The 9,598-nt window shown below is 42.6% G+C and overlaps 1 protein-coding gene across 1 annotated transcript; it reads left to right on the top strand.

Moving 5' to 3' along the window:
* The first annotated feature begins 760 nt into the window (after positions 1-760).
* LOC124687840 (ribosomal RNA-processing protein 8-like) lies at positions 761-8,682 on the top strand. Its single transcript, XM_047221578.1, has 9 exons — positions 761-1,029; positions 2,117-2,178; positions 4,284-4,335; positions 4,690-4,804; positions 4,910-5,004; positions 6,497-6,603; positions 6,686-6,803; positions 8,181-8,225; positions 8,338-8,682. Exons 1-9 carry the CDS (start codon positions 817-819, stop codon positions 8,404-8,406), a joined length of 876 nt encoding a protein of 291 aa, XP_047077534.1. The 5' UTR covers positions 761-816; the 3' UTR covers positions 8,407-8,682.
* Positions 8,683-9,598: the final 916 nt, after the last annotated feature.

The raw sequence follows: 9,598 nt of genomic DNA, 5'->3' as shown, positions 1-9,598 counted from the left end.
ACTAGCCACTTGAACAAAAGTCCAAACTGATGGAAAGGGCTAGGCAATCCACATATACACGTCACAACACTCCCACTCACGTGTGACGGGAGAAGAGAAAGTCAACACGTGAAAGAAGAAGAGCACACCGAAACAGCGGTGGCTAAAGAGGGGGGCAACAGCAATTTTTAGGCTTAATTGCGAAAACCATGTGAAAGCCAGGATTTGAACTTGAAACTTGGGGCTCTGATACCATGTTAAGCTTCATGCACTAGCCACTTGAACCAAAAGTCCGAACTGATGGAAAGGGCTAGGCAATCCACATATACACTTCACAACACCCTCATGGACGAACTACCGTCTGAAACTCCATGACGCGCGCCTTAATCTCCTGGACGATATGCCCATATGATCCCATTCCCTCTCCTCTGATACTGCTAATGGCGTTGCTACAATCAGAAGCTAGTATAAACCTCAGAGCCATTCCTTCACGACATGCCATGGCTTCCAACATCTCCGGATCCGTCACTCCTATGATCACCACCGAAGAGGCGCCAAGGAACAGTCCATCTGATCCTCGAACCACTCCGCGATCGCCCAGTCGAGGAGTTCTTCGATAGGGCTGCCTCGGTAAGTATACTTGGGCTAACTGCACTCATGCATGGGCCGTGCTATCTAGGCCCACGAGGGGGCCTGAAAAATTAGGCCGACGAAGCATGTAACGCTGGCCCGCTTTCGTGCAACTCCGCTCCGCAGCAGAGCATCCGCACGAAATCCCCAAAACCCCACAGAGGTCACGCCGCCGCGCCGACCACGGCCGCCGGCATCCCTTCCTCGATGGAACCTCAGCAAGAGTCGACCGCCGCCGGCCGCAAGCGGCGTCGGAGAGGAGGAGCCGGGAAACGCCAGAAGGCTTCCTCTTCCGCACAGCAGGCTCCTCCGCCCGCCTCTCCGTCGGATGCGCCTTCCCAACCCGAGAAGCGGCGTCGCAAGGCCGGCGAGGCCGCCCCCATGCCCAAGGGACGCAAGCCTACGAGCCTCCTCGAAAAGGTAATGCCCTCATAAGGATAGAGTTCATAGAGCTTAGTGGGTACGATGAGGAGCGTGGGTAGCGGAGTCTTCATTTTGTTTGCGAATTCGTGTCACCTCTAATTGACCTTTCAGTTGTTGTTCGTTTCACTAAAATCCCAGACAATCAATAAAGTAACATATAGAATTCCCGTGCACGCAAACAATTGCACACGATTATGATAATTTTTTTGGGGGGATTATGATTATGCTGTGCAAAAATATACATAAGTAGACTAGCATTACAAACCGAGTATGATATTTTCTCTTAACGTATAGAAATCTTGATATTTGTTCGCGTAGAAACATATTTTAACATGTTCTCCACTTCTAGTACCGTGAAACATAAAGGAACTTCTTGGAATGAAGATGCACTTAAACCCAGCAAGGGAGGTGTGAGGTCATATTTAATTCTACGGGTTGTTGGTAGGACTAACATGTGTATGATATTCTGTAGATAGTGTCAACACCTAAGCTAGAGATCCTAATATGCTTGAACAGTTAGCTGAATTTAATACATAGCTCCATCACACAAAAATGTGTATTTTCCTTCCCATATTCGCTGGATTCGCAGAACATCATTAACAGTAGCAAGTGAGGTTGTGTCAAGTGATGTGAGGATGGAGGCCGTTGCTGCAACAACTCCAGGGATAATGAAGCTGATGATGAATTGTGATGTATTTTAGGACTAGATTTTGATGATCTTCCATGGTCCGAGATTCAAAAGCAATGTAATTTAGGCCATGTGCTCAAACTTTAACTGTGTGTTTGTAGATATCTGTTTCCTTTCTTAGTCAATTCATCACGTCGAAGTACTTATTTATCCACTTAAACCTGCACTGATCTGGGTTAAGCTCTGGTAGCCATAGGGCCTGGTTTTTGTTTTGCTGTAGCGGACATCTGTGATTTCTAGTAATGGAATTGGAAATCGATGGCAACCCTTTTCTCAAAAGAAAAAAGAGAGAAGAGATTGATATCTATATGATTGTGTTGGTTATGCCTCATATTTCTTTCTCTAACTTTTCATGAGTTAATTTGATGATTTGTTGTTGCTGATGTCCAATTGTAGATGCGCGCAAGGTTAGCTGGAGGTCATTTCAGAATGTTAAACGAGAAACTTTACACTTGCAGGTTTTTCTTTCCACCGAACACTTTATTTTTGTTTAAGAGATGTGTTGGTACTTGGCAGGCCTGGACTCTTTACTTGACTGCCTAGGATAGTACTTCAATTTATATTTTGAAGTATATGGTATTCTGAGTTGCAGCCAACTAGATTTGAATTTGTACAAATATTTACCTTAAGAGCAACTCTAGCAGAACTGAAAAAGCTGGCACTGAAGATTCAATTATCAGTGTACTGAAAACATGGTTTTAAAGGCGTCCTAAGGCGAAGGGGGGGGGGGGGGGGCTCTGACGCTTAGGCGACGCCTAGGCGCCTAAGGCGGGCGTTTTCCTAACGCGGAGGGGGAGCGCCTGGCCGCTGAGGCGACGCCTTTAAAACCATGACTGAAAAACATTTTACAGTATATGGAGCCTGCAGCTTTTTCAGATACTGTAAAAACTGCATATTGTACAACCATTTCTCCTCTATTTCTCATATGAATATCTGCTGAGATGAATATGCATATAAACTCGATTCCGATTCTAATTTGGCATCATATAACTCAACTTTTCATGTTTCAACATGACACAATACAACAATAGTTCAAATCCGCAATTTCAAATTTTAGAAAGTCAAATTCAAACATAAAATACAGTCTGAATGCAACAACTGATCAAATTACATATGAATAGACATGAACAAACACTACCAAACTATCTCCCAAATAATTTTCACTGATGCTTCGCGAAGATGATCATGCTAAGCCTGGTCTTCAATCTGCCAGTGCACCTCGAGAAAGGTTTTGATCTTGTCCGGGTTCCTGCGTGGTCTCTCAGGTGTGCCAACATTGTCATACTTGAAGTCAAGTTTTGGCCCCTCTCATTCTCTATGATCATGTTGTTGAGGATCGCACAAGCTGTCATGATGTTGCCCAGGGTCTTCTTATTCGAAAAATGAGCAAGATCTTGGACAATGTCAAACTGAGCTTGCAACACACCAAAATCTCGTTCAATGTCTTTCCGGCAAGCTTCTTGAGCCGAGACAAACTGATATTTCTTCTTACCTTGAGGGTTTTGATTTGTTTTGTAATGTTGACCAGGAAGGATAGATGCCATCAGCTAGATACCAGCCCATATAATAGGCATTGCCATTGACAGTTTAGTTGCAAGCCGGAGCATCACCATTTGCCAGCCTAGCAAAAAGAGATGTCTTCAGGACATTGATGTCAGTGTGATTGTCAGGTAACCAAAACCACAAGTCCTTGGAGGCAACAGTTTCAAGTATGATTGTTTGATCACAGACATGCCCGGTGTACCCATGCCATGTCGTTGGGTAGTTCTTCCATCTCCAGTGTATACGGTCAGCCGGTCAATGCTCCCAAGCATCCCTGGCCACCCTCCTGCTTTAGCCACTGCCAGCAGCCTTGTCGTGTCTTTGGCATTGGGTGCCCTCAGGTACTCAGTTCCTAAGACCTTGATCACAGTCTCTGCAAACTTACTCACAGAATTAGGGTTCTATCTTCCCCCATGCGAAGGCACTCATCCGTGTAATCAGCTGGAATACCCTATGCGATCACTCAGGTCCTAAGATCTCAATCACAGTGTCTGCAAACTTCCTCAGTTGTGTCTTCCCAAACAGGATATGCAGGCGATGCGCGTATCGGAGGCGTATCGGACTTATCGGAGTATCAGGGACGTTTTGTACGCAGACACGGCAGACTTTGCCATATCGGTGCTTCGTAGTTTACGGTATCTGCTAGACTGCTTTTTGCCCCTCGTGCTGTTAAATAGCATTTTTTTTACAGTATGCCCCCCATTTCAGTATCTGCTAGAGTTGCTCTAACACACAGTTCTTCACGCATTGGTAGTGTTAATAAATTATTTCCTCTGTCCCAAATTAATTGACTCGGGTTTGTCCAGATACTCATGTATTAAACTGAGTCATTTAATTTGGGATGGAGGGAGCAATAATCTTTCATGTGAAGTGATAGCCTGAAAAAGTGGGATTGCTCTATCAATAACCAAGCGTTGTATGTGCCTTTACTCTTGGAGGTGGAATACTTGAACCCCCAGCTCCCCATAGAAACATTGACATATCATGATTTACACTTCTCATATGTGCTTATCTTTTTCAGTGGACAGGATGCATTTGACTACTTTAAGAGCGAGCCCAAGCTTTTTGATGTGGTATGTTATGTTTTTTCCCTTCTATTATATTAATTATTTTCATTTGCTAGAATATATGTTTCACATTGCTTGTTCACAACAAATTTAGCATCTGGGCGGGATGTGGTGTTGCATACGATGATATGTGACATCACAAACACATAAATTCAGTACTCACTGTTTGTTTCTCTTGTGCTTCCATCTTTCTATTTTTGAGTTTATTGCTATTCCATCTGGAAAAAAAATCCCCTTTTAGTGATCGATATGCTGAAAGCTTGCTGAATAGCTGAGATCAGGGCAATAATTGACCCCTGGGATGCAACTCCATATTATTCACCTGATACGTGGTTGAAATTTCACTCTGCTCTCTTTCAGTATCATGCAGGATATCAAGAGCAGATGTCACAATGGCCAGAGAAGCCAGTCAATGTAATAATCAATTGGTTGAAGAGTCATAATAAATCATGGACAGTTGCTGATTTTGGATGTGGTAACTATGCTAAGAAGTTACTTTGTTGAATCTTGCACCTTCTTTCAGTTTATCTCTTGTTATTTCCTTGCACAAGCATAATAGTACCATTTACATTGTACTCAGGCAATGCAGCAGTTGCTAAAAACGTGAAGAACAAGGTCTTCTCCATTGATCTTGTTTCAGACGACCCTTCGGTGATATCTTGTGACATGGCTCATGTAAGCACTAATCACATGTATTTTTGTGGTCTTTCTATGGTTTATGAACTTTCATTTTAGCTTCAGACACACTTCTGCAGTTATTCTCTATTAGTTCCTCGTCATCCTTGTTTTGGTCTTCGTCATGACTATTGATAAGGTTGCGAATCACACTGAGATATTGCAGAATGACCTAAGTATAATACAACGAGCACTGACAATATTCCTCTGCAACACCTAGGCAGGCATTATTGGTTATATTAGTTCCGTAGCTACTTGCAGTTGCACATTTTATCTGCTACGGTTTCTTGTTATTACATGATAAAATTCTCATGTAGCGATCTCCGAACTTCTCGAAATCTTCTTTCCCTGCCTGGCTAATATAGTACTGAAAATTCCCCCTCCCCTTCCCTCCATCTGGTGGCCTTGGTAGCTGTATTTTTTGCGGGGAAGTCTTGGTAGCTGTATTTTTTGCGGGGAAGTCTTGGTAGCCATTCACCACAGAAGGAGGCACTCTTTTAGCTTGCCCTCTCACTTCTCTCCTATGGTACAATGGTGGTTTTTGTGAGCTTCTCCTTGTTTGTTGGCAAGATGCTGGCTGCGCTTAAGTCGATTCCTTGAAGTGAGGTGTGCCACGTCTGAGATTGCTCTATTTGGAGAGTATCTGTGCCTAAATAAAATGTTTTACTCCAGTTATTTTCCCTTTTGTTCTACTGTTGGTTTGCGTCTTGTCTCTGTCGCTTGGTCTTCTGCTAGTAAATAAATACTGGATCAATACTCCAAGGCTCCACGGTCAAGTAAAGTTGATGAGATGGCTTGCTGCTCGGCGAAATGGAGTGCTCAATCTTTGCGGGTTATTTCTGTGGAGCACCTTTTCCAGTTCTTGGTGATGCAATCTATGATCTATCTCACAACTGCAAGCTGCCAGCTCATGCTACATAAGTATATGTGTGGAACGATCCTCCATTATTTTGATCTTTACACTCCACAAGTTGTAATCAGCATGTGGGACTGACAATCGAATGCGTTTTTCCTGCTTTTTAAAAAAGTGTTCACATTATAGATCTTTCAGCACTGAAATTTTCTGATGTTAATATGGTATTCTTGTTTTGGAAACAGAAGCTGTCATCACCCATATTCAATTCAATACCTAGGTGCATGGGTTAAATCTAAAGTTGGAATCAATGCAGTTGATACTGGGAGCTGTATTAGTTGACAAAAATAGGTTACTGAACTCTTTAGTATTTCACGGTAACATCCTTTAGGAAGTATTAACTAACTTGTAGGAAATTGAAGTGGTAGGTAATCCCAGTAGTCAGATGTACAATTCACTCTGGTGGTTTCATCTATTATTCTCCTGTGACATTCTTTTTTTAACAATCCTATGCAGTGCTTTTGAAAGAAAAAAATAGACTTCAGTTTGTTTCGAACCAAGCATATAGGATAAACATGACTATGTCTCTTTTGGTACCCAACTTGCTCTTTAACTAAATGTCTAGTTATTTATCTACAGACCCCTTTGGAGCCTTCCTCTGTGGATGTTGCAATATTTTGTCTGTCTTTGATGGGAACCAACTTTCCGAGTTACCTACAGGAAGCAAATAGAGTCCTCAAGCCAAGGTTTGCTTAATGATTAGTGGCTACACTTTAGTTCAAGTGATGTTTGGCTTGCCTTTTAGTATTCACACAGTTGTATATGCAGTGGTTGGCTTCTTATTGCGGAAGTGAGGAGTAGGCTAGACCCAAACACCGGAGGTGCTGATCCTGATAAGTTTGCTGAAGCCATCAGCCAGCTTGGTTTTCCCTTTTTTCAAAGGTTTGTATTTACCATCCTCGAAGATTTCCTCTGCGGTTCTCAACTCCTGGAGCTTATATGTGAAAAAAGATCACATGTTCTGTTTATTAGTCCATGAAAAAACAATTTAAACCATGAATTTCTTATGTTTGTGGATTTTGGGTTGAAAAGTAACTTCATATAAAAAAGATAAAATTGCTGTGCATACCCTGTTTGTGTTATGCAACACTTGTTGAAATCTGCAAACTGGTTTCTGCCGGTGCAATTAATTCTTCTAATTTATAAAATTTATACGCTGCTATTTTTTTAATCATTATAGAGTATTTCCCTTGCACATGTTGCTTCACATCATAGGGACTAACCTTTTTTCTTATCACCTGAAATACCTGGAACTAAAGATCATTTCAAAGGCTTGTATCCTTGAAAATTGAATTGTCATATCCTCATAGTAAAGTCTGGCTTTTTTAGACAAATTATATTTGGAGTGGAAATTATGTTTAGTGCATTCACTAATAATAGACCATGGGAGCCTACCACTGCGTCAAACATTGCTTGCATCCTTGGAATGTGCTTCAGGAAGTATGGTAGACGCTAGGGTTCTACCAGGTCTAGGGCGGAGGTTGTATGGGTGGAAGGGAGGGAGGCGAGGCTGGAGGCGCGGACGTCGGCGACTCGGCGCCGTGGCTGCACGTGAGGAGGAAGGCGGCGGTGCGCTGGAGGCGGCGGCTAGGGTTTAGGGATCCCGTCAGGAGACGGCAACAAATATGTTTATTGCTTGTCATAAAACGAAGGGGTACATGTGTTTATATAATAGGCTAGGTACTTGAAACCCTAGATAACTTGGGCTAAGCCCTTAATTCGGTCCACTATTGGGCCTCTTCCGTGCAAACTGGAGTCCGACCATAACTAAGTAATCTATTTCTTTGTGCCCACCAAAGAGTGTGGGTGTACTAGGTGTAGTATGAAATTATGGCCTCGAAATTGTGCGCATTGACGCATATCTTATTATTTTTTTATGTTCCATGTTAGAAAGTCCACATGACGGATTTCCGTTTTGTTTGGAGTTCGGAGCCTTGCAATGTATAATCAGCGGCGGAGCTGGAGGAAATTTATCCTTGATGCATCTCCAAGCTTGCAGCCTTTGCTAGCTGAATTTATGCCTCCCTGATGCACCTTTTCCTTCCTAACCTGATGCACTACTCTGATTTAGCCCACAAGTAATAATAATAAAATCTTGGACCCTGATGCATGTGCATCAGGGTAAGCCTAAAGAGCTCCGCCCCTGTGTATAATGCGTTCATAGCTTTGGACATACTGGTGTAGTGATGTACATATACAGTTTGTTTTGTATTTAGAAAATGATACGGGGTGCTTCTAATTGATAATTGGTTCCTTTCTGCAGGATATGAACAACAAAATGTTCGTCCTGTTTTATTTCAAGAAAAAGGTTGGTTACTTCGTTTCCTATCTGCTCTACCCGGTAGTGACAATTGACAATTGCATCATTGACATAGTTGAAATGGTAACACCGTATTCTGTGGCTTGACTTGACTCGGCAGGAAAAGAGCAAGGTGGTGGAAAACATTGATTGGCCCCAGTTGAAACCTTGCTTATACAAACGGCGATGATCTCATGTCCTCCAACAGCTATAGTCGCACTAGACCTCTTCCAAAGTCTGTGTTAGCCTTCTGTATGTCAGGCGTTTTGGCTCCTATTTCTTTTACCTTTCTGCAGCTGTATGTTTTTCTTTTGCGTATCAGACCTCACCGGACATGACCTAGTGGCTTGCGCTAGGCGCTGTGAATCCAGGCAGTGTAAAGGTTAATACAGTTCACAATCTCCCTGTCTTTCCTAGGCCATGTAAGCTCAAGATCTGCTTGTGAAATTTCTGAGCTATTATTATGTATGCTAATTTCTCCCGGATCAAAGTGAGGCCATCCTTGTAGCTAGACTAGCTATGCTACTGGATTTCTCCTGCCTTTTTTTGACTCCAATGACTGCGATTAGTGGTCGCTTATAGTGAGTGACAGTTGCTGCCACATCTGGATTGCGATTGCGACCGATTTGGCTGGATGCCTGCCTGCCACTTTCTGGTAGAAAATTGCTGCCTTTTTGGTGGGTCGAATTCGTCTCTACTTTCCTCACATGTGGCTGAGCTTGTCATGACCGGTTCGTAGCTTGTATAGCGGACGATCATGGAGGTCTGTGGACTTCGATCAGTCTACTGACCATGCTTGAGAAGCAAGCAAAATACTGGTTTTTGCCCCCACTGTCCTGATTGGTATCGAGTTGAAATTCCACGCAAACATGCTTTCCGTCTTGTATAAAACCACCAGTGAAAGCACACGGAAATATGTAGTTTTATGAGTAAAGATGAAGTAGGATATTTGTAGAAACTCTGGGAGATTTTTGAATCAAAGGAGTGGTGCATCAAAATCTCCAAGGGTTGCTTTTCTATGCTTTTTTTTTCAGGGAAAACAGCATTGCTTTTCTATGCTTACCAAGTTCAGTAGAAATTTTGATATCCACATTCGTAATGTACACAAGTACTCCCTCCGATCTGAAAAGATCGACGTGAAGCCAAAGCATCGATAGCCTATAACTATGCAAGTATTGCGTCGATTAAATCCGACCTGAGGTAGTAGCTCTTACTGCGATTTTCCTATGTGCTTTTATATCTGCTCTGAGCTTGCATTTCTATCAAATTTATAAATTTCTTATTCCGGTATTTCCATTCACGGGATCCGATCCAAAGCCTTAGATGCTTGAATGATATTGTGAATCCTTACAAAACGATACTCCGGTTTGACTTTGATTTGT

This window comes from Lolium rigidum, chromosome 2 (assembly GCF_022539505.1).
Source record: "Lolium rigidum isolate FL_2022 chromosome 2, APGP_CSIRO_Lrig_0.1, whole genome shotgun sequence".
Classification (NCBI taxonomy): Eukaryota; Viridiplantae; Streptophyta; class Magnoliopsida; order Poales; family Poaceae; genus Lolium; species Lolium rigidum.
Note: the sequence above shows the minus strand (reverse complement) of the source record. Positions and strands in the feature narration are given on the sequence as shown.

Coding starts and splice junctions, on each gene's coding strand:
- LOC124687840 (XM_047221578.1), top strand. CDS start 817: ATGGAACCTCAGCAAGAGTCGACCGCCGCCGGCCGCAAGCGGCGTCGG. Junction 5,005..6,496: donor TATCTTGTGACATGGCTCAT/GTAAGCACTAAT, acceptor ATTTATCTACAG/ACCCCTTTGGAGCCTTCCTC. Junction 8,226..8,337: donor TGTTTTATTTCAAGAAAAAG/GTTGGTTACTTC, acceptor TTGACTCGGCAG/GAAAAGAGCAAGGTGGTGGA.